This window comes from Hylobates moloch, unplaced genomic scaffold, assembly GCF_009828535.3.
Source record: "Hylobates moloch isolate HMO894 unplaced genomic scaffold, HMol_V3 SCAFFOLD_5, whole genome shotgun sequence".
Classification (NCBI taxonomy): domain Eukaryota; kingdom Metazoa; phylum Chordata; class Mammalia; order Primates; family Hylobatidae; genus Hylobates; species Hylobates moloch.
In genome coordinates, this window is record NW_026652280.1 from 32,411,671 (window position 1) to 32,436,720 (window position 25,050).

Below are 25,050 nucleotides of genomic sequence, written 5' to 3' on the forward strand. Positions count from 1 at the left end.
ACAGGAGAAGGATTCACAATTGTAAGCCCTCTTGAGTAAATCCTCTAAGAAAGGAAGATTGGGGCCTATTGTAAGGTGTTGGCTAAAACAAACAGTAAATTTTTTGGCAGCCTGAAGCTTTTTCAGGCAAGTAGCAACAGTAGCAACTGAATGCAACAGTGAGCTGTTAGAAACTATGTTAGTATTCAGCCAAACGCAGCGGCTCATGCCTGTAATCCCAGCAGGGACGTGGTGGCGGCTCACGCCTATAATTCCAGCACTGTGGGAGGCTGAGGCAGATGGGATCACAAAGTCAGAAGATCGAGACCATCCTGGCTAACACGGTGAAACCCTGTCTCTACTAAAAATACAAAAAATTAGCTGGGCGTGGTGGCACGCGCTTATAGTCCCAGCTACTCAGAAGGCTGAGGCAGAAGAATCGCTTGAACCCGGGAGGCGGAGATTGCAGTGAGCTGAGATGGCAGCACTGCCACTGCACTCCAGCCTGGTGACAAAGCAAGACTTCGTCTTAAAATAAATAAATACAATTAAAAAAAGAAACTATGTTAGTATTCAAGTATTTTAGTGTTGGGTAAAGGAGATACACAATATGCGTATCATTTGTGTGGAGAATCTGTAGTTTTTTTTTTGAGACGGAATCTCACTCTGTCACCCAGGCTGGAGTGCAGTGGCGTGATCTTGGCTCACTGCAAGCTCCGACTCCCAGGTTCACGCCATTCTCCGGCCTCAGCCTCCCGAGTAGCTGGGAATATAGGCGCCCGCCACCATGCCCGGCTAATTTTTTTGTATTTTTCTAAAATAGAGACGGGGTTTCACCGTGTTAGCCAGGATGGTCTCGATCTCCTGACCTCATGATCCACCCGCCTCGGCCTCCCAAAGTGCTGGGATTACAGGTGTGAGCCACTGCACCCAGCCTGTTTTGTTTTTTAGACAGGGTCTTGTTCTGTCACCCAAGCCGGAGTGCAATGGCTCAATCTCAGCTCACTGCAACCTCCGTCCCCTGGGTGCAAGTGATCCTCCCACCTCAGCCTCCCTAGTAGCTGGGACCACAGGTGTACACCACTAAGCCCAGGCATTTTTTTTTTTTTTTGTATTTTTGTTAGAGACAGGGTCTTGCCATGTTCCCCAGGCTGAGAATCTGTAGTTTTTAAGTGGCCAATATTGAGGTGTGGTCAAGAAGAGGGCTCAGCCTGGCGGGATGACCCATTCCTGTAATAGAGTGTATTAGTCAGTATTCTCTAGAGGGACAGAACTAATAGGAGATATATATACAAAGGGGGAGTTTATTGGGTACTATTAACTCACACGATCACAAGGTCCCACAATAAGCCGTCTGCAAGCTGAGGAAGCCAGTCTGAGTCCCAAAGCTGAAGAACTTGAACTCCAATGTTCAAGGGTAGGAAGCATCCAGCATGGGAAAAAGATGTAGGCTGGCAGGCTAAGCCAGTCTACCCTTGTTGGGAGCAAGCCCCCAACAGTCTGGCCATAAACTGGCCCCAGAACTGGCCATAAACAAAATCTTTGCAGCACTATAACATGTCCATAATGGCCCTAACGCCCAAAGCGGAAAGTTGTGGGTTTATGGGAATGAGGGCAAGGAACACCTGGCCCGCCTAGGTTGGAAAACTGCTTAAAGGCATTCTTAAGCCACAAACAAAAGCCTGAGAGATCTGTGTCTTAAGGGCGTGTCTCTGCTGCAATTAATTCAGCCCATCCCTTCATTTCCCATAAGGGATACTTTTAGTTAATTTAACATCTATAGAAACAATGCTAATGACTGGTTTGCTGTTAATAAATACGTGGGTAAATCTTTGTTTGGGGATCTCAGCTTTGAAAGCTGTAAGACCCCTGATTTCCCACTTCACACCTCTGTATTTCTGTGTGTCTTTAATTCCTCTAGCGCCGCTGGGTTAGGGTCTCCCCGACCGAGCTGGTCTCGGCATACCCTTTTCATGGTTTTTTGCCTGCTTTATATCCTGGCCACTCCAGCAGCTGATTAGATGGTGCCCACTTGGGTTAAGAGTGGAGCTGCCTTTCCCAGCCCACTGACTCAAATGTTAATCTCCTTTGGCAACACCCTCACGGACACACCCAGGATCAATACTTTGCATCCTTCAATCCAAACAAGTTGACACTCATTCTTAACCATCACATACAGCTAAGCAGGAGGCTAAGGCAGGAGGAACTGCTCGAGCCAGGAGTTGAAGGCTGCATTGAGCTATGATGGTGCCACTGCACTCCAGCCGGGGCAACAGAGCAAGACCCTGTTCCTGAAAAAAAAAGAAGAGGCTCAGAGGATCTTGGTTGGAGTTTGGTCAAGGAGGGGATGTTTCTCATTGAATAATTTTAAAGCAGTTATTTTGTTTTAGTATTCTGAAATCTGAAATGGGAATATTAGTATCTCCTGTATCTCCTGGGAGCATCAAGTGCAGTACTGAGCAATAGAAATGTAATGCAAGCCTCACATGTCATTTACAGTATCTTCATAACCACATTAAATAAAATAATTAAAAATAAACAAGAAACCTACCTCCCTCCCTTCCTTCCTTCCTTCCTTCCTTCCTCTTGCTCTGTCACCCAGGCTGGATCTTGGCTCACTGCAGTCTCTGCCTCCCGGGTTCAAGTGATTCTCTTCTCTCAGCCTCCTGAGTAGCTGGGATTACAGGAGCCCACCACCACATCCGGCTAATTTTTGTATTTTCAGTAGACAGGGTTTCACCATGTTGGCCAGACTGGTCTCGAACTCTTGACCTTAGGTGATTTGCCCGCCTTGGTTTCCCAAAGTGCTGGAATTACAGGCGTGAGCCACTGCGCCCAGCCTCAAAATATTTTCATTTCAACATGTTATCAAAATTTAAAAATTATTGGGAGGCCAAGGCTGGTGGATCACGAGGTCAGGAGATCGAGACCATCCTGGCTAACACGGTGAAACCCCGCCTTTACTAAAAAAACAAAAAATTAGCCGGGCGTGGTGGCGGGCGACTGTAGTCTCAGCTACTCGGGAGGCTGAGGCAGGAGAATGGCGTGAACCAGGGAAGCAGAGCTCGCAGTGAGCCGAGATCGTGCCACTGCACTCCAGTTTGGGCGACAGGGCCAGACTCCATCTCAAAAAAAAAAAAATTATTGGGATATTCTTCATCCTTGTTCCAGTTCCAAGCGTGTGAAATCCGGTGTGTATTTTGCACCTGCAGCACTGGCCACACGAGAGCATTGATTGCACATCACCGGTCTAGACAAGCGGCAGGACTTGCAGTCTTCAGCGAGGGGCGGTTCTTAGCCAGATGGAGGCGGGGCTTCCCGGAGAGTTCGTCTTGGGCCCTATCGGCTTCCGTAGGAAGGCGCCGGCCGTGGAGGCGCCACGTCCCTTGCGGCCGCGGGAGAGAAATCGCTTGGACTTCGGGGCGGCTCCGGACGGCCATGGCCTTTACCGTGTACTCACTGCTGCAGGCAGCCCTGCTCTGCGTCAACGCCATCGCAGTGCTGCACGAGGAGCGATTCCTCAAGAACAGTGAGTGGGACCGCGGGGCGCGGGCTGGGGCGGCGGCGAAATCCCCGGGGGCGCGGAACCTAATGGGGCCGCATGAGGGGACACCGAGGGCCGGGACAGAAGAACAGCGGAAGGCCCGGCTCGGAGTGGAAGCCGAGCCTTTCCTCTCATCAGGTTTGGGCTAAACAGCCGGGAGAATATTAAACAGACACCCGCTGTGCAGGGCCCAGGGGGTTGGGGTGGAGGGATACAGAGGTCAGTCAGGGACGCCTCTGCTTGCGATTACTTTAGGTCAGTAATTTAATTGCAGTTTTCTGTGACTACTTTTTTTTTTTTTTTTTTTGAGGGGGAGTCTCGCTCTGTCGCCCAGGCTGAAGTGCAGTGTCGCGGTCCTGTGACTACTTTTAATAGTCGAAAACCCGGGATCTGAGTTTGGGGCTAAGAGTTGGGGGTGTGGGGCCGGGCGCGGTGGCTCACGCCTGTAATCCCAGCACTTTGGGAGGCCGAGGCCGGCGGATCATGATGTCAGGAGTTTTGGACCAGCCTGGCCAACATGGTAAAACCCCGTCTCTACTAAAAATACAAAGATTAGCCGGACGTGGTGGTGGAAATACAAAAATTAGCCGGGCGGGAGGCTGAGGCAGGAGAATCACTTAAACCTGGGAGACAGAGGTTGCAGTGAGCCGAGATCGCGCCATTGCACTCCAGCCTGGGCAATAGAGTGAGACTCCGTCTAAACAAAACAAAACAAAACAAAACGAGTTGGGTGTGGAGGGGAAGGAGGCGTGACTCATTTTGGAGCATCAGTAGTTCACTAACTATTGGAAGGCAGTTAAGTGTTCCTGGGCTTTACGAATTATAGGAAGGGAACGTGTTGGAGTTATCAGGACATTCAGACACTCACGTTCCAAGAAAAGTTCATTGAGATACCTTATTGGGTGCATACAGTGTGCCAAAAACTCTGCTAGAATTTAGAAATTCAAAAATGAAAACACAAGTTATACCTTCCAGGACCTCACGTTGTGTACCAAGTATGCCCGTTTGAATCACTGAAACGTAAACCCAGGAGCAAGATTGATTCATTTCATTTACTTCAGAAGATATTTATTGAGTGCAAAGTATGTGCCAGGCCCGTTTATAGTAACTGAAGTTACAGCAGCTACTCTGCCCTTCTGATGGAAGTTAATCTAAACAAAAACTAAACAAATGACAATAACAAGTATAGAGAGTATTATGTAAGAAGTACGGGCAGATACTAACTTGTGTATCTGCGAAAGCTTCTTGGAGGAAGTGTGTCTAACCCGAAATCTGATACATGAGTAAACATTAACTCGGTGAAGGTGAAGGGTTGGGAGGAGTTGGAAGGGTGAGGAGAGCTTTAAGCAGTGTAGACCTGGTGTGAAAACTGAGGCAGGTGAGAAGACGGTCTTAAGACAGCGACATGACCAGATTTGTGTTATTTGCAAGATCCTTCAGGCTACAATACGGAGGAAAGATTGGAAGGGAAAGCAGTGGATGTGGGAAGACCCATTCTTTTTTTTTGAGATGGAGTCTCGCCCTGTCCCCCGGGCTGGAGTGCAGTGGCACGATCTCGGCTCACTGCATCCTCCGCCTCCCAGGTTCAAGCGATTCTCCTGCCTAAGCCTCCTGAGTGGCTGGGATTACAGACATGCGCCACCACGCCTGGCTAATTTTTGTATTTTTAGTAGAGATGGGGTTTCACCATGTTGGTCAGGCTGGTCTCGAACTCTTGACCTCATGATCCGCCCACCTCGGCCTCCAAAGGAAGAACCATTCTAAATAGGGCAAGTAGATACAAGTGGGTATAACAACAATAATAATAGCTAGTACTTACGTAGCACTTATGTACAGGATCTGTATCAAGTGCCTTACATATATTAACTGGTGTAGCCTTCAGGGCAACTCTATGAGGGAGTTTCTGTTTTCCAGTGGAAAACTAGAATCACAAAGAGAGTAGGTGGCTTTTCTAAGAACACACAGGTAGAAAGTAGAAAGTGGTGGAGCTAGAATTCAAATGTCATCTTCCAGAGTTCATCTGTTCACTGCTATCCAGAAAAGTAGAAGGGGTCAAGTTGGGGGTTGAATTGTGTCCCTCAAAAAGATGTGTTGAAGTCCCAACCCTTGATACCTATGAAGGTGACCTTGTTTGGAAACAGGGTCTTTGCAGTTATAATCAAGTTAAGATGAGATCATACTGGGTTAGATTGAGGGCTCTAGATCTAATGACTGGTGCCCTTATAAGAAAAGAGAGATTTGGAGACACACAGATGCACACACAGAAGACCATGTGACAACTGAGGCTGAGATTGGAGTAATGCATATATAAGACAAGGTATACCAAGGATTTCTAGCAACTACTGGATGTTAAGAGAGAGGCATGGATGAGATTATCCCTCAGAGCCCCCAGAAGGAACCAACCCTGCTTACGCCTTGATTTCAGACTTTTAGCCTCCAAAATTATGAGAAAATTTGTTAAGCCACCCAGTTTGTGCTGCTTTGTTATGGCAGCCCTAGGAATCTTATGTGGATCAAAAGATATTTTAGAAGTAGAGGCTGGGCATGGTGGCTCATGCCTAGCACTTTAGGAGGCCAAGGTGGGCAGATCACTTGAGGTCATGAGTTTGAGACTACTCTGGACAGCATGGTGAAACCCTGTCTCTACTGAAAATACAGAAATTAGCAGGGTGCGGTGGCGGGCGCCTGTAATCCCAGCTACTCTTGAGGCTTAGGCAGGAGAGTCACTTGCCTGGGAAGCAGAGATTGCATTGAGCTGAGATCGCGCCACTGCGCTCCAACCTGGGTGACAGAGCAAGACTATGTCTCAAAGGCAAAAAAAAAAAAAAAGGTAGAAAAGGCAGAATTTACTGTTGGACTTTGGGAATAAGAGTGGATGAAGTCAAAGATCTCTTGGCCCTCTGGGTTAAGCCACTGAGTGAAGGGTAGTACCTTTACTGAGTTAGACAGTATTGGAGGAAAATTTGGGGTGATGGTGCTAGGTAAGGAGGTGAAGATATAATGAAATAAATTTTAGTCATGCTCAGTTTGAGATTTCTATGAGATATGCGAGTGGAGATGTAAAATAGCCAGTTGCATTTAAGTCCATAGAACAGCAGCACGAATTAGGGTGGAGATTGAAATTTGACTTTGTCAAGCATAGATAATAAATGAAGTCATGTGAGAAGATGAAATTATGAAAGAAAAGAGTAGAGTACAAAAAGAATCGGTTCCCCAGACAGCCCTAGAATCTCCTCTAGTATTTATTGTTTAGGTAGAGATGGAAGAACTGACAGGAGAACTTGACAAGTGAGCAAAACAGAGAGATGGAAAAACCTAGACAGTGGGATTTCACCAGAGTCAGGGAGTGTTTGAAGAGATACAACAGTGGGATATTACTGAGTAGCTTAGTACAGTAGTCCCCCCTCATCTGTGGTTTGGCTTTCCGCAGTTTCAGTTGTAGTTGCCTGCCATCTGAAAGTACTAATTGGAAAATTGCAGAAATAAGCAATTCACGTTTTAAATTGCAAGCTGTTCTGAGTTGCCTGATGAATCCTGTATCATGAGGACATAATCTTCCCTTTGTCCAGCATATGCACATTGTATATGCTACTCACCTATTAGTCACTTGGTTATCAGATTGAAAAAAACATACTACATATAGGGTTGGGTACTATCTTCTGTTTCAGGCATCTACTGTGGAATCTTGAAATGTATCTCCAAGATTAAGGGGGAGGACTACTGTAAGTTAAGGACTGAAAAGAGTCCTGATTCAGGGTAATGGAGGTCATTGGTGATTTTACAAGAGCAATTACAGCAGTAGGTAAAATCCAGATTGGAATGGGTTGGGAAGTGAGTAGAAAGTTATAAAATGGAGACAGTAAGATTATCCAATGTTGTCTTTAAGTTGGAGGAAAAGAAGAAAAGGTAGCTTGAAGGGATATGGGGATGTGTTTTATGGTGGTGGTTTTGTTTTTAGAGCTTGAGGTATCTCAGCAGTGACAATGAAAACTAGCCCTGTCTCTTCAACAAGTCAGCACTATAAAGAGAGTGGAGGAGGGGATGATTAGTGAGGCATATACACAAAATGTTTTCTAAGAAAGACCAAAACAGAAGGCCCAGCACAGTGGCTCACACCTGTAATCCCAGCACTTTGGGAGGCCAAGGTGAGCAGATCACTTGAGGTCAGGAGTTCGAGACCAGCCTGGCCAACGTGGAGAAACCTCGTCTCTACTAAAAATACAAAAAATTAGCTGGGTGTGGTGGCACGTGCCTGTAATCCCAGCTACTGGGGAGGCTGAGGCAAGAGAATCGCTTGAACCCAGGAAGCGGAGGTTGGAGTGAGCTGAGATCCCACCACCACACTACAGCCTGGGCGACACAGTGAGACCCTGTCTCAAAAAAAAAAAAAAAAAAAGACCAAAAAAGAGAAATGTCAATATGCTAAATCTCAGAACAGTAAGAGTCTCTGTCATTTGAGCCACAACCTGCTCTCGCAGCCCCCACAAAAAAAAAGCAATAGGAAGGAAATAATAAAGATTACAGTGAAAGTCAATGAAATATATAGTAGAAAAATACTAGAATTAACAAAACTGAAAGCTGATTCCTTGACAAAATTGACAAGTCTTTAGCTAGACTGACTAGACTCAAGTAATGGGAAATCCGAATAGACCTATAACATACAAAGAGAGATAATTAATAATTTAAAAGCTTCTCACGAAGTCAAGCCTTCAGCATTGCTTTCTACCAAACATTTAAAGAAGACTTAATACCAATTTCTCACAAACTCTTCCAAAAGATGGAGGGGATAGGACACTTTTCAATTCATGCCATGATGTCAGTATTAACCTAATATGAAAACCGGACAGAGACGTCACAAGAAAAGAGACTATAGACTGATATCTCTTTTGAATATGGCTGCAAAAATTCTCAATGAAATACTGGCAGACTAAATCTAGCAACCTGTAAAAGGGATTATATACCATGAACAAGTGGGATTTGATTTATCTTGGGAGTACAGGGTTGGTTTAACATTTGAAAATCAGTTATGTAATCAATGATATTAATAAAAATCACACAGTCGTCACAAAAAATGCAGAAAGGCATTTGACAAAAATCCAGTACCCTTTCATGATAAAAAAAAAAAAAAAAACTCAACCAACTCAATAGGAGGGAACTTTCTTAATCTGATAAGGAGCATGTATGAAAATTCCCTAGTTAACATCATACTTAATGCTGGAACACTAAATTCTTTTGCTGATGTGGAATAAGACAAGGATGTCCTCTCTTGCCATTTTTATTTAACATCATAATGGGGATTCTAACCAGGGCAGTTAGACAAGAAAAAAGAAAAGACATCCAGATGATGAGATTGAAAAAATAAAACTGTGTTTATAGATGACATAATTTTGTATATATAGAAAATCCTAAAGAGTCCACTACAAGGCTATTAGGACAAATGAATGAGTTTAATAAGATTGCAGGATTTAGGAACACTGTATAAAAATCATTTGTTTTTCTGTGCACAATGAACAATTGTAAATGAAATAAAGGAAATAATTTTATTTACAATATTAAGAAGGATGAAATACTTAGGAATAAATTTAACAGAAGTACAAGTATAGTTTCATGCTATGAGAACTATAAGGCATTGTTGAAAGAAAGAAAATTAAAGATCTTTTTAAAGATCAAGACTTCCCATATTCACAGATCAGAATACTTTATATTATTAAGATGATAGTACTTAATATTGATTTATAGGTTTAATGTGGTGTCTATCAAAATCCCAGTTAGCTTTTTTGAAGAAACTGATGAGCTGATCCTAGAGAAAATGCAAGGAATCCAGAATAGTCAAGACAATCTTGAAAGAGAACAAAATTGGAGGAGTTGTGCTTTCCAATTTTAAAACTTAGTGCAAAGGTCCAATAATCAAAACAGGATGATGCTGGCATAAGGGTAGACATAGATCAATGAAATAGAATTTAAAGTCCATTAAAAAATCCTTACATTTATATCAGTTGATTTTCAATAAGGGTGCCAAATAGCCTTTTCAACAAATTGTGCTATAACAACTGAATAGCCATATTAAAAAAAGTAAAATTGGACTCCTACCTCACACCATCTTCAAAAATTAACTCATAATCATAGACTTACAAACTGTAAGATAAAAAGCTATACAACTCTTAGAAGAACATACAGACAAAAAGCTATGTGACTTTCGGTTGGGTAAAACCATCTCAGATATAATACCAGAAGTACAAGTGCCAAAGAAAAAATAGATAAATTGGATTTCATCAAAATTTTAAAAAGTTCATGCTTTAAAAGACAACCACAGACTGTGATAAAATATTTACAACTCATGTATCTAATGAGTGATTTCTATCCGTAATATATAAAGAACTATTTGAACTAAATAATAAAAGATAAATAACCCAATTAAAACATTTACAAAGGAACTGCATAGAATTTTTCCCAAAGAACATAAGCAAATGATCAATAAGCACATGAATAGATGGTCAACATTATTAATCATTAGAGAAGTGCAAACCGAAACTATAATGAGATACCACTTCACACCAATCAGGATGGCTATAATAAAAAAGTTAATAAATAAAATAAATATAATAAATAAAAAAGGTAAAACACTAAATAATAACAAGTATAGGTGAGATGGTGAAGAAATTGGAATTGCCATATATTGTTAAAGAGAATGTAAAATGGTTCAGCCACTTCGGAAAACAGTCTGGCTGTTCCTCAAAATGTTAAACATGGTTACTATATGACACAGTGATTCTACTCCTAGGTATACCAAGAGTATTGAAAACAAACATGGAATGTTCAAAATAGCATTATTCATAAAAGCCAAAAAATGGAAACAACCCAGATGTCCATCAGCTGATGACTAAACTGTAGATATCCATACTGTAGAATACTATTTGGCAAAAAAAAGTAATTAAGTATTATTATACGCTACAATATGGATGAACCTTGAAATCATTATATTAAGTGAAAGAAGCTAGTCGTAAAAGACCACATATCATATGATACTGTTTATAAGAAAGACCACATAGCATGTGATACTCTTTATGTTAGGCAATTTTATATAGACAGAAAGTAGATTAGTGGTTGATTGGCGCTGGAGGGCCTGAGGGGGTGGGAAGTGGTTGCCAATGTGTACAGGGTTTCTTTTGGGGTGGTAAAAATACTCTAAAATTGAATGTGGTGATAGTTGCACAACTCTGAATGTACTTCAAACCATTGAATTATATGTATGAATTGTAAGGTATCCAGAAAGCTGGGGGGTCTTTGTTTTTTGAATTGCACATTCTTACCTGAAAATAGGAAGTTTTAATAAGATTATAGAACAGTGTGAACTTTTATACTCTGCTGATGGAAGTATAAATTGGCACAACCACTTTGAAAAACTTTTTGGCAGAAGTAACTAAAGCTCATCATACACATCTTCTATGATCCTACAGTTTCACTCTTACACAAATGCTCATAAATATGTGCACCAAAAGACATGTATGAGAATATTCATAGCAGCATAATCATAATGAAAACTAGAAATGGTAGAATGACTAAATTGTATTCATATAATGGAATGCTGCATAACAATGAAAAAGAATGAACTGTGGTCCTACAAAGCAATATGGATGACTGTGACACAATTTGAGCAAAAGACAGGCACAAAAGAATATATATTAGATAATTCCTTTACCTAAAGTTTAAAAATAGACATAACTAATCTATAGTGCTATCTTCCTTCATGGTTTTGAAATCTAATGAGCTTTTAATACTCACTAATGCTACAGGCTGAATAATGTTCATTTCATATTGTTAGTTATGTTTAATAACAAGTCTTTGATTATCCTACCCTTAGGTGAAACTTAAGGGATTTTTTTTTTGTCTTTTTTTTTGGGATGGAGTCTCGCTCTGTGGCCCAGGCTGGAGTGCAATGGCATGATCTCTGCTTACTGCATCCTCTGCCTCCCAGGTTCAAGCAATTCTGCCTCAGCCTGCCGAATAGCTGGGATTACAGGCACCCACCGCCACCTGGCTAAAATTTTTTTTTTTCTTTTTTTTTTTTTTTGAGATGGAGTCTTGCCCTGTCGCCCAGGCTGGAGTGCAGTGGCACGATCCCGGCTCACTGCAACCTCTGCCTCCCAGGTTCAAGTGATTCTTCTGCCTCAGCCTCCTGAGTAGCTGGGACTACAGGTGCTACTGCTACCACGCCTGGCTCATTTTTGTATTTTTAGTAGAGACTGTGTTTCACCACGTTGGCCAGGCTGGTCTTGAACTCCTGACCTCAGGTGATCCACCCGCGTCGGCCTCCCAAAGTGCTGGGATTACAGGTTTGAGTCACCACGCCCAACTTGGATATGTTTTAGATCACCTGCAATGTGTCTAACATTGTTTCAGACATTTTGGGTTTATAAGAGAAATACTTGGTTCTTGCCTTCAAGGAATGTAATTTATTTAAATAAACTATATGAGCTAATTGGAGAATAATAAGTGACAGTTAACTTCACATTGATTGGGGTTAATATAAAATATACTGTAATTCCATTCCGTCTCCACAGCTAGTTTAGGAAAGCATAGATTTGTATGATGTCTGTAGCATCTCAGATTTTGTAGAATGGTCTCAATTTTGTATATTTAAAGCCATTGTTCCAATAAACCAGTAATTCTCACTTGAAAGTATGTTTCAGAATTATTAAAAGAGCATTTAAAAAATATAATGCCCAAACCCTACTCTAGATCTATATTCAGATTTTTAAAGTGAAGTTCAGTAGTGTGTATTTTCCAAAATTTCTGCAGGTGATTGAGATTTGTGCCCTTACATTAAAAACTCCTGGTACAGGGGGCCGGGTGCATTGGCTTATGCCTGTAATCCCAGCACTTTAAGAGGCTGAGGTGGGCAGATCATCTGAGGTCAGGAGTTTGAGACCAGCCTGGCCAACATGGTGAAACCCTGTCTCTCCTAAAGTACAAAAATTAGCCGGGCGTGGTGACACTCTGCCTGTAATCCCAGCTACTTGAAAGGCTGAGGCAAGAGAATGGCTTGAGCCCAGGAGGCAGAGGTTGCAGTGAGCCGACACTGTGCCACTGCACTCCAGCCTGGGTGACAAAGTGAAACTCCGTCTCAAAAAAAAAAAAAAAAAAACTGCTGCAAACTATTAGAATGGCCCAGAAATATTAATACTTTGCCCTCTAGAACTTTGTCTTTCACATTTGGTCTTCTCTACGGAGGTAGCTTAGAAATATTTTGCCTGAGAATGTGTTTTGAATGTGGTCCCCAAACTAAGGGAACACACTACATTGGCTCGTCTAAGTGGATAAGGTTGTTTAAAAATATCTAAATATGTTTTAAAATAGAAGTTTAAAATATTTTAAATACTTACTAAATATTGTTTATATAGGTGCTTTCTTGTTGCCTAGGTTTTTTTATTTTATTTGTTTTTAATTTGGGTTTTTAGATAAGCAAGCATAGATTTTTGTAGCAAACTCCTTACTGGTCATCCTGCCTCCAGTTGCGCTTCTCTCAGGTGAAGCTGAGCATGTTCTTCAGTGGTTTGAAATTCCTCAGTTCTTCAGTATCTGTAGCCTTCAATATAAACTTCAACAGTCTCATGCGATTTACAAGCCCACCATAAGGTACCCCTTCCTCCTCCTCCTTTTTTATCCTTCCCCATCATTTGTCCTGTGTACCATTTTTACCACTGCTGAGCCTTTACTCATTAGTGACCTTGACTTAACCCCTTTAAGTGGTTAACTCCTCAGCCTGTCAGTTAAGACCTACCTCTGGCATTGCCCTTTCCCACAAACCGTCTGTGACCCATCTCCATGGGTCATAGCATCACTGTAGTTTCTTTTCTATTTCCTCCAGTAGACTGAGAAGGATCCTCTTATCTTTACAGTTCTGCCAATCAACGAATGTTTTCTAAATAATTAAATAACTTTATCATTATCATATTCTTGCAATTCCTGATGTGAGGGATATGTGTATTCTTATAAATAATTTAGCCAATATTTTGACAGTGATACAGGGAATATGTTGTTTCTTCCAGTTTTCCACAATGATGTTAATTTCCTTTTAGTATAAGAAAAAAAAAATGCCACATAGTGAAGTGGATTTTGATACCTGCAGAAAATTGTCCTTACTAGAGTTTTTGTTTGCTTTATCCAGTACCAGTTTGACAAGTATTTATCATATCCAGTACTAGGTATATGTTATGAATACCACAATAGAAACATCCCTCACATAAATCAGTGTATTAGTCAGCTCAGGCTGCCATAACAAAATACTATAGACTGGGTAGCTTAAACAATTTTCTCACTGTTCTGGAGCCTGGAAGTCCAGGATCAGGGTACTGGAATGGCTTGGTTCTGGTGAGGGCCCTCTTTCTGGCTTGCAGACGGCCAGGCTTCAGGCCATAGCAGTTAACATACCACACGCTATTACTTGATTTAGGGTTTATTAATAAATGATGGCTCCAGACCAATACATTATTTTAGATTTTAAAATAGTGAGCTATTGTTGAATTTTAAAAAGCTTTTGTTGAATTTTATCAGGGATTAAATGGAAATAATGTAGAACTAAGAAAAAGTAGTATACCAGATAATTTACTTCTGCATGTATCTTTTTTTTTTTTTTTCGAGACAGTCTTGTTCTGTCACCTAGGCTGGAGTGCAGTGGCACTATCTCAGCTTACTGCAACCTCCATCTCCTGGGTTCAAGCGATTCTCATACCTCAGCCTCCCATGTAGCTGAGATTACAGGCACACGCTACCATGCCCAGATAATTTTAGTAGTTTTAGTAGAGGTGGGTTTTTTGCCATGTTGGCCAGGCTGGTCTTGAACTTCTGGCCTCAAGTGATCTGCCCGCCTTGGCCTTCCGAAGTGCTGAGATTACAGGCATGAGCCATCATACCTGGCCACCATTGATCTTTTTGATAAAGGTACTTTTTAAAAACTTACATTAGCAGAGTTCTTTGTGTAGTTTATTAGGCACTTTCATGTTTATGATAGCACTTGATCACATGTAAACTTGGTAACATTGACAAAATCACTTTCATTTTCTTTTACAGATATGGAAATTGATCTCAGAGAGGCTGAGATCTGCTCAGGGTCAGCGAGCTCTCAAAACTGTTACTAGTACTTTTTCTTCAAAATATGTGTGCCGAGGGTTTTTGGCTGAACCTGGATGGATTGCCATTTTGTATGTGACTTTTTGAAGTCTGGACAGCAGAAGAACATGTTTGGTGGTTGCAGTCAGTAACTTTTTCTATTTAACTTTATTTCTGAAATTAAGGCAGCAAGTACTGCTGACTGGTCTTATCATTTATTCTCTGCCAGGCCCTCTAGCTGTGGAAGTGACAAGAAAGCCAGAGAATTAAATCTCTCTCTTTTTTTTTTGGAAAGGGGGTCTCTGGCACCCAGGCTGGAGTGCAGTAGCATGATCACAGCTCACTGCAGCCTTGGCCTTCCAGGCTCAAGCAGTGCGCCTACCTCAGCCTCCTGAGTAGCTGGGACTACAGGAGCATAACACCCCACCCGGCTAACTTTTTAACTTTTTGTCAGGCTGGTCTCGAACTCCTGGGCTCAAGCAATCTTCCCACCTCAACTTCCCAAAGTGCTGGAATTGTAGGTGTGAACCACCACACCCGGCCAAATCTTTCTCTTAAAAAGAAAAAAAAAAAAAAGGAAAAACAGCAATGCTCCTTAAAGCTTTGGCTAGGTTCCTGAGAAAAACAACTGAGACTCCCTATATAGCAGTTGGAGGGTAAACTATTTGTTCTAGTAAAAGATAAACCCTGGCCCCTGATCTTTTACTTGTCACATTTTTATTTGTATGTAGAATATCTAGACTAATGATTTACTCTCTCCATCCAAAAATTCTCCATCCATTTTTTTTTTTTCATTCTGGTGGCATAAGAATAGAGACTGGGCTGCAATTACCTGAGAACTTACTATATGTTTAAATTACTTCAGTGGTGATGCTTAAATTATGTTAATTCCAGTATTGTAGAGTTTTATCTTGTTTTGTTGAAGAACAATTTTTTTTTTTTCTGGGAGTCACTCATCTCACATGTAAAAAAATATGTTTAAGCAATTTTTTGGAACAGATCTAAAAGAAAAAAAGATTGCTGGGAAGTACGGTTTCCAATAAAAATTGAGTGCATAATCCATATAGTACTTAAGACAAATCCTTTTTACCATATGCGAAATTGTGGCTGTGGATGGAAAGGACTGATAATTTTACCAATGATACATTTTAAAACAAGTAAAGAAAATGAAACTATCAGTACCATGTAAAGGTGGTTTTAAAACATAATTTTAAATAACATGACGCCACAGAACTCATCCTAGCCCTCAGGATATTCATGTTGTGGGGAGGAAGACCTAATTGCAGAGGGCTTTCTTTTTAAATTTTGTTTTTACTTTTATCAAAGCAATATGTATATGGTTTTCAAAGTCAAAAGGCTCATCAGTTTATAAAGAAAGAAGCCATTTGCCTCATTCGTCCTCGACCTGAGCCCCATTCCTTAGAAGCAAACTATTGACTTATGCTATGGAAGGGTTTCACACAATTATACCACCAGCAGCACACTCAGGCTTGAGTGAGCACAAGTATACTAGTCCTCCCTTATTCACAGTTTCGCTTTCCACAGTTTCAGTTACATGCAGTCAACCACAGTCGGAAAATACTGAAATGGGAAATTCCAGAAATAAGTAATTTATACACTTTAAATTGTGGGCTGTTATGAGTAGCATGATGAAGTCTTGCACCGTCCTATTCCATTCCACCTGGGACATGAATTACTCATTTGTCTAGTATCTCCATGCTATGTATGCTGCCTGCCTCAGCTAGCTGTTAGTCACTTAGCAGTTGTCTTGGTTACCAGAGTAAATGTTGTAATATCGCAGTGCTTATGTTTAAGTAACCCTTATTTTACTTAATAATGACCCTAAAGTGTAAGACCAGTGATGTTGGCATATTGTTATAATTACTCTATTTTATTATTAGTTACCATTGTTAATCTCTTACTATGCCTAATTTATAAATTAAACTTTACCAGAGGTGTGTATATATAGGAAATATATATATAGTATATATAGGGTTTGGTACTATCTATGGTTTCAGGCATCCCCTGGGGATCTTGGAGTATATGCCCCATAGATAAGGGGGGATTACTGTACACATACTTCTCCATCTCTCCCTTCTCCAACCAATTATTGGTTATATCAGCATTCCATATTTACATTATTATCACTATGAATATTGCTTATAGCTGAATGGTAAAAAAAATAACTTCTGTAGTTGATTTGTGATTTAGATATAGCATTCTAGATTGAAACTAATTTTTCTGCAGAGTTTTGAAGACGTTATACCTTTTAATTTTCTCATTCATTGGGCTGTTTTCTGATTGGACCCTTTTGGCTAAAACGGCTCATGTCCTTCGTTTGGGGATATTTTCACTTAATATTTCTTCAATAATTGCTTCTTATTTTTTTTTTCTCTCTTTTTGGAACTGATTATTTTGACAGATTTATACTCCAATTTTCTTTTTTCTTTAATTGTGTTTGGTAGGTGTTCTTAATTTCATCTTTCAACCCGTTTTTGAACTTTTAATCCTAATGTAGCAAGAGCTGCTTGATCCCTGGATGAGATCTGTTCGTATGGTATTCTGTTTTTGTTTCATAGCTACAATGGCTTTTATCTAAGGATGTTCATTTAAAAAATGCATTTTTCTACTTCTTGCATCTTCTCTTCCTTAGAGTCTCCATTTCTGTTTGATATGTCTTTCCATATTAATAATTGTTCTTTCTTGACTATTTGTTTAATTGTAAGGGACTGAGAAGCTCTTTGGAAGTTCCATGTGTGTAGTCAGGGCTTGTTTACTGGTGGGTCTCAGTATTAAGTGAATGAAGAAATTGGCTATTTCATTGAGGTGAGGCCCCCAAATGTCAGTATTGGGAGGAAGTCTTTCTTCCTGGACAGCTGGCCAATTTCCAGAGTAATTTTCCTAATAGGTGTCCGTGGCCTGGGGGTTGGGGACCCCTAAATTACTCTCACGGACCTATTAGGAACTGGGCCACCCAGCAGGAGGTGAGTGGCAGGCGAGTGAACTAAGTATCATCTGTATTTATAGCCACTCCCCATGGCTCACATTAGTGCCTGAGCTCTGCCTCTTGTTAGGTCAGTGATGGCATTAGATTCTCATAGGAACATGAACCCTGTTGTGAATCGTGCATGCGAGGGATCTAGGTTGCATACTCCTTGTAAGAATCTAATGCCTGATGATCTATCACTGTCTCCCATCATCCCCAGTTGGGGCCGTCTAGTTGCAGGAAAACAAACTTAGGGCTCTCAGTGATTCTACATTATGGTGAGTTGTATAATTATTATAGTATGTATTACAGTGTAATAGTAATAGAAATAAGGTACACAATAAATGTAATGCGCTGGAATCATCCTGAAACCACCACCACCCCCCAACCCCTGTCTGTGGAAAAATTGTCTTCCATGAAACCAGTCCCTGGTGCCACAAAGGTTGGGGACTGCTGGAGTAACTGACTGCGAATAGGAATACTTGGAGGGGTGTGGTAGTATATAAAACTAGAATGTCAATTTAAGGAGTTTGGTCCTTATTCAGTAGGCAATGGGAATCGAGGTAGCAAGATCTAACCCTTTAAGGGAGAAAACTCAAAGGGTTGAGACATCAAGATTACAGGGGTATCTATTGAAAGAGTCTTGCAAGAGATAGCAAAGGCTGCGATAGTGACAACTGTGATGGTAGTTGTACTATGGGAATTCAAAAAAGAACGAAACCCCTGTGGACTGGAAGGGCTATAAGCAGAACCTGAGCTAGGTTCTGTGAAGAGTGAGTAGGGGTCAACAACAGCCCTGTTGTAAACTTGAATTTTAAATTAGTTTTATACCACAACATATCTCAGTGACAAAAAAGCAAACAACCATTATTTAGCATTTTATTCCAACCAAATAAAAGTTGATTAAAAGTGAAATCTTATTTCCTGATATTTGAGTCTTTCAGGTATATATATTTAAAAAAAACTGTTCTCTTCAAGTTTAAGGGTTAGCGTGTCAGGAATTAATTAAGCCCTGTAGTCATACGAGATAGGAAAAAGTGGACCTGAAATGAGGACAAGAGAAGGACAAATTGCAGAAATGAGGACATGTAAGTCTTCAGAAGAATGTGTCACACAATAGAAAAGGAATCAGTGCATAAGGGTGAAGAAATAATGATTTGTAGTATCATAGGAGAATGACAAAAGAATGTAAAAGACTCACTTATAGAGAATAAGAGGGGTAGGGGGCTAAATTCCTCAACTGAAAATTAATAAATGAAGAGGAATGATCAAGGAAAAGGGGGAAAAAATATATGTCCTCCTGGCAGGCTAGAGCATGTTTTGGAAGCCTAACCGAGCTTTTACAGGTTTGGATCATAATCCCAAAAGTCCTGGATGCCATAATTCCTAATGTTTTGAACCCCAAAAGATTAAAATCCTGAATGTTGAAATCTTGAAAGCTGAATTTTGGGGAAGGGATTAGTGTGTTTTGGGGTATAAACAGGATAGTTATATCATGTTAGGTGCATCATGTTAGGCGGAACTATTACCATGTTCTTGTCTTTATTTGCATTTGGTGGGAAATTCAGGTGAGTGGATTGGCTACCAGATGCTGCAGTGGTGAAAACTTCAGTTTAAAAATGTGTCATCTGCCTGCATTAGCATTCCTTCCAGCTGATGGCATTCCAGGAACTTTTAATAAATTGAACCTGCATTTGCCTGAAGAAGCCAGTGAAGTTACTGACTGGTTCAAAAATAATTATGTGCATAGTAGGGTAAGAAGACATTGATGCAGCAGTATTGCTGTTTGATCACCAGTGTTGTTTCCACCAAATTTGTGGTCTCTATATAAGTGGATGTGGAATGTATTTCTGGGTACCCAAAACAACATAGAAGCATGGCACAGAGGATGGGAACTTTTTTTTTTTTTTTTTTTTTTGAGATGGAGTTTTGCCCTCGTTACCCAGGCTGGAGTGCAATGGCGCTATCTTGACTCACCGCAACCTCCACCTCCCGGGTTCAAGCAATTCTCCTGCCTCAGCCTCCTGAGTAGCTGGGATTACAGTCATGCGCCACCATGCCCAGCTAATTTTGTATTTTTAGTAGAGATGGGGTTTCTCCATGTTGGCCAGGCTGGTCTCGAACTCCCAACCTCAGGTGATCCGCCCGCCTTGGCCTCCCAAAGTGCTGGGATTATAGGTGTGAGCCACTGCGCCCGGCCGAGGATGGGAACTTTTAATAGGGAAAGCTCATGTTGATGTATATCAAACCATAGAAGAATTTCAAAAAGAGCAAGTGCCACCTAGAAAATGAATGTGAACATTTTGTCTGAGGAGAGCCATATCCTAAAAGAAAAAAAAAAAAGCAGCTATTCATTGTGATGCAGGACATCAAAATATAGTTAATGATGGAGAAAGCCAACCAGCTCTTAAGGAATATCTCCATGCAATTGCCCGTAATCTCTCCCTGTAATAACACATTATCACATGTCGATTTTTTTCAGCTTTCTTCTTTTTCTTTTTCAGTTGTTTTCACTATTTTCAATTGTCAGCATGATTTTTTACAATTCCCAATGCTATGTATTTCATCTTTACATCATTTGCAATACTGGAGGTATAAACTGTTTAGAGACTTTTGAGTGTTCTATTTTGTTTTATGCATTCTTTGCAAATTTGACTGCAAAAGTACATTACCACAGTGTTGACTTTGTGTTTAGGCATTGTGCATGTGTGTAAAAACATTGAAACTTCCTCAGTAAATGAAGAAAGTTTATATCTGTCTGCATTAGTGAAAAATAAAATTTCTTGTTATCTCGGCTCTTTGGGCAATTGCATATGCAATGGTGACCTACTGTAGTTTTTGATCTGTCAAAAGACTTGGGTTGTTTGTCACAGTATTTCAGATGACCACAGTTAGATAAAGCTAGGTGAACACACTTGCTAACCATAGTGATAATGTATTTATACATTTCCTTTTTGACCTCTTTCTTTGTGAATATGGCTCACCTGCTCATGGCTGTTATACCTGTGTGACTGTCATTAGCATACCTTAGTGCTGCAAAAATATATATATGCTGTCATTGCCTATTTTTTTGTGTAAAGTGGCCTTTGAAGTGTTCTGTTGTGTTTTTCTGTTTCTCAAATGATACATTTGCCTCTTAAAAAAAAATTTTTAAATTGAGACAGGGTCTCTGTTGCCCAGGCTGGAGTGCAGTAGCATGATCACGGCTCACTGCAGCCTCAACCTTCCCCAGGTTCAGGTGATCCTCTCACCTCAGCCTCCTGAGTAGCTGGGACTACAGGCACATGCCATCACACCTGGCTAATTTTTGTATTTTTAGTAGAGACAGGGTTTCGCCATGTTACCCAGGCTGGTCTCGAACTCCTGGGCTCAAGTGATCCACCAGCCTTGGCCTCCCAAAGTGCTGGAATTATAGGCGTGAGTCACCATGCCCAGCCCCCAAATTCTTTAAAAGATAACTCCCCTTTTAAAAACGTAAATGAGGGCTGGGTGTGGTGACTCATGCCTGTTATCTGGGAGGCCAAAGTGGGTGGATCGCTTGAGCCCAGGAGTTCAAGACCAGCCTGGGTAACATGACGAAACCCCATCTGTATTAAAAATACAAAAATTAGCTGGGTGTGGTGGCGTGCGCCTATACTCCCAGCTACTCGGGAGGCTAAGGTGGGAGGATCACCTGAACTTGGGGAGGTTGAGGCTGCAGTAAGCCATGATTACACCACTGCACTCCAGCCTGGGTGACTCCAGCAGGGTGACAGAGTGAAACCTTGTCTCAATTAAAAAAAAAAAGAAAGAAATACTTAGGCCGAATGCAGTGGCTTGTACTTGTAATCCAAGCACTTTGGGAGGCTGAGGTGGAGGATCACTTGAGATTAGCCTAAGCAGCAAAGTGAGACCCTGTCTCTATATTATTGTAATTTTTTAAAAAGAATCTAAAAAAGTATTCTTCCTAGAATTACATTTTTGAGATTTTTATATTTCTTGTCATTTTGGGGATTTTAGACTTCAGGGTTTTGATCTTTTGGATTTTCAAGATTTGGTATTATGGTGTTTGAAAAGATTTGTGTATTTTGGTATTATGATCGACTCCCACTTTACCAGGTTTACTTTAAAAGTTTCCCCAAGTAATGTAGACAGTGATTCTCAGCTACAGCATTTTTATACTAATGATTGTGATGGATTTTATAAATTCTGAATTGAGCTAATTATAATAATTATATAGCTTGACAGTATGCTTTGGTTTTCAGTTGTGACTTGAGAAGTATTTTGTATGGTATTTTAAAAAAAGAAAAAAACAGTTACAAAGATCATCTTCACTAAATTAAATGCCATGGAATAATTTAGATCGTAGTTTATTTTATAAAATCGAAGTGTAAATAAAGTGAAATGAGAGTGTTGGTGCTATCAAAAGTTAAAAAAAACAAATATTTAACTCATTATTGTTTTAACTTTTCTTAAAAGTCATATGACTTTATACTTTGTCTTTAACAAGGTCTCAAACTAATCTTTTAGAAGATGACTAGTGAGGGAGGAAGGCAAGTGTGTAATAACTTTTAACACAGCTAATCTTTATATTATACAGTTGGCTGGGGAACAGACCAGGGAATTGGTGGATTCGGAGAAGAGCCGGGAATTAAATCACAGCTAATGAACCTTATTCGATCTGTAAGAACCGTGATGAGAGGTAAGAAGAAAAGCTAATAGAGCACTCTTGAGTTTTAATGTTGTGGTTTAAGTAGCAAAGCTTCTGAGTGTGAATACCACATATGCCATTTGTAGTGGGAATTTTTTTTCTCTTTAACATGGCTTTGCTGCTTGAAAGTTACTGGGGTTTTTTTTTTTTTTTTTCTTAGCTTGCTACTTACTTCTATCTAAGCCAGTTGGTACAAATAGAATGCGTAGTATAATATATATAATCTGTTTGTGTGTTACCTGTCAGAGCTAAAAGACAAAATTATATTCTTGCCTTTTGGAAACCATTGTTTCCAAGTTGTAAAATCATATACAGTATTGGGAGGTTTTCAAGAGAAAGCTGGGTGCGTTGGTTTACTCCTGTAATCCCAACACTTTGAGAGGCCAAGGCAGGCAGATCACCGGAGGTCAGGAGTTTGAGACCAGCCTGGCCAACATGGGTGAAACCCCGTCTCTGCTAAAAATACAAAATTAGCCAGTGGTGCATACCTGTAATCCTAGCTATTTGGGAGGCTGAGGCAGGAGGATGGCTTGAACCCGGGAGGTGGAGGGTGCAGTGAGCTGGGATTGTGTCAAGCCACTGCACTCCAGCATGGGAGACAGAGCAAAACTCTGTCTCAAAAAAAAAAAAAAAAAAAAAAAAAAAAAACAGACAAGAAAAAAGAAAAGTGGAGATCTCATATCTGTCATTCTATTGGAAAATATTTTTGAGCAATTCAAGAAAAAAAGAGTTCAAAAATCTTTTATTTAAAACCATTATAATTAGGACCTCTTCTCCCTTTAATCACAACCTTGGATACAATGTTAAATAAGTTCATTTTTAATATAGTAAAATGACACTACAGAATCTTCTTTGCACTATATTTCTAATATCAAGTGTCAGTGGCAACCCTGTGGGTCTACTTCTGCCGAGCTCCATTGCACTCGTATTCTTGGGGTTGCACCGGGACTATCCACAGATGTTTCACATTGATCTAGCTGTTCCAGTGCAATGCTTACTCCCAGTTATACAAGCTCTCTTTAAAATAAGTTTTGGATCTCATAATCCAATGTATTTTAGAATGTTTCTTTGTTATAACTATTTACAACATGATTATGATGACATATTGTTAGATATTTCTATTGTTCCTGGAGGCTAATAATTATTTTCTAGTTTTTTCTCTGATTTTTCTTTATAGTAACAAACTTTTTTTTTCTCTTTACAGTGCCATTGATAATAGTAAACTCAATTGCAATTGTGTTACTTTTATTATTTGGATGAATATCTGGAGGAAATGGAGACTCAGAAGAAGACATGCCAGTAGAAGTTATTACTTCGGTCATTATTGGAATATTTATATTTTAGCTGGCTGACCTTGCACTTGTCAAAAATGTAAAGCTGAAAATAAAACCAGGGTTTCTATTTATCTGTTTTTTTTTAATGTTGCACTTGTAGTTTCATTACAAAAGATCACATCATGAAAGGCAGTAACTCTCCAGGACTGGAATATCTGATTGCTCAGTGTTAATAGTAGTTCATGCTGTGTGAGATTGTTAAAAGGGTGCAAGACTGTTGCTTCTCTTTTTTTAGATATTTTTCTATCTCTCACTTCTCAGGGATGAAATTCTTTTTCAAAGTTGTGAAGTTCCTTGCAACTTAGCCATGATGTGAGTGGTTATCCCTAGATAAAATTAAAAGGATTTTTAAAAAGTAATTACTGCACATAAAATGATAGATAATTTGAATAATTTTATTTTAAGCTCCTTGGTTAATTATTTTGTCTATTGTCTCAGCTATAAATTCAAATTTATACATACTATTGAGTATTAATATTCTCTGATTTCAGGGAGAATTCTGTCAGTCACATGATGATTATGTTTTTGTTTAACATTCTTTCCATGCACTTGTTATTTTATTAATTTGCCTGAATGATGAGACCAGACCAGTGTCTACAGATTTTCATTGTTGGAAAAATCTATGTCTGCCCTTTTTACAATGATGATTTAAAAAAAACAACAGCTTAAATATTAGCCTGCAAGAGCAGTCCTAAACAATCACGATTACACTGTACTACCCAAGAAGACTGTTTATTGTGAAGCATTTACCTTCCAAAAAATCATTACATTTCTATTTCTTGATGGAGCAGCACATTGTGGAGTGTGATTCTTAATTCTTCATTGAGTTTGTCAATAGGACATTCATGCTGGATAGGTTGTCTTTTGTTTTTATGTCTCAGACCATCTTGTGAGATTGTTCGCCCATCTCATAATACAGTTATATGCAGAAAGGCTGAAACTATGTAAATCGTTTTTATGGAAATTATCAGTTACAATATTTTAAAGGTGTAGAATGGTGTCTTTGTTTATAGGAGAACATTTGTAAATAAAGTTAAATTTCTAAGCACTTGTTTTTGTACCTTAGTATAAACCTGTCAGTGTTAACTGCATCAATCTCCATTTTGTGTGAACACCTCTTATTGTATGTTCTTTGCTGTAAAATTGCCGAGTATAGAGTTAATGAAAGTAAATATTTACATCTATTCTTTTTTCTTCAGTGAATTAACTGAATTGCTGGCATACATCCAGAAGACTCATGAGCACCTTTTATTTCATGACTTAAGTTACCTCTAAAACTATGGAGCAGGTATTAAGTACCTTTTGGCCTTTCCTGAGTTAGAGATGAATGATCTTTGGACTGTAGGCTTGCAGCTAGTCCAAGGAATGTACCAAGGATTCTTAGTTGATTACTTGGCTCATGTGAATG

At 39.9% G+C, this 25,050-nt stretch overlaps 1 protein-coding gene across 1 annotated transcript; it reads left to right on the top strand.

The window, feature by feature from the left end:
• The first annotated feature begins 3,348 nt into the window (after positions 1–3,348).
• IER3IP1 (immediate early response 3 interacting protein 1) lies at positions 3,349–24,690 on the top strand. The gene is made up of 3 exons (XM_032152379.2): positions 3,349–3,508; positions 22,198–22,299; positions 23,513–24,690. Exons 1-3 carry the CDS (start codon positions 3,418–3,420, stop codon positions 23,566–23,568), a joined length of 249 nt encoding a protein of 82 aa, XP_032008270.1. The 5' UTR covers positions 3,349–3,417; the 3' UTR covers positions 23,569–24,690.
• The last annotated feature ends 360 nt before the right edge of the window (positions 24,691–25,050 follow it).

What these genes read in the sequence shown, in the direction of transcription:
- IER3IP1 (XM_032152379.2), top strand. Translation starts at nt 3,418, where the DNA reads ATGGCCTTTACCGTGTACTCACTGCTGCAGGCAGCCCTGCTCTGCGTC. An exon ending in GGAGCGATTCCTCAAGAACA is followed by an intron (nt 3,509 to 22,197) that starts GTGAGTGGGACC and finishes TATATTATACAG; the next exon opens with TTGGCTGGGGAACAGACCAG. An exon ending in TGTAAGAACCGTGATGAGAG is followed by an intron (nt 22,300 to 23,512) that starts GTAAGAAGAAAA and finishes TTCTCTTTACAG; the next exon opens with TGCCATTGATAATAGTAAAC.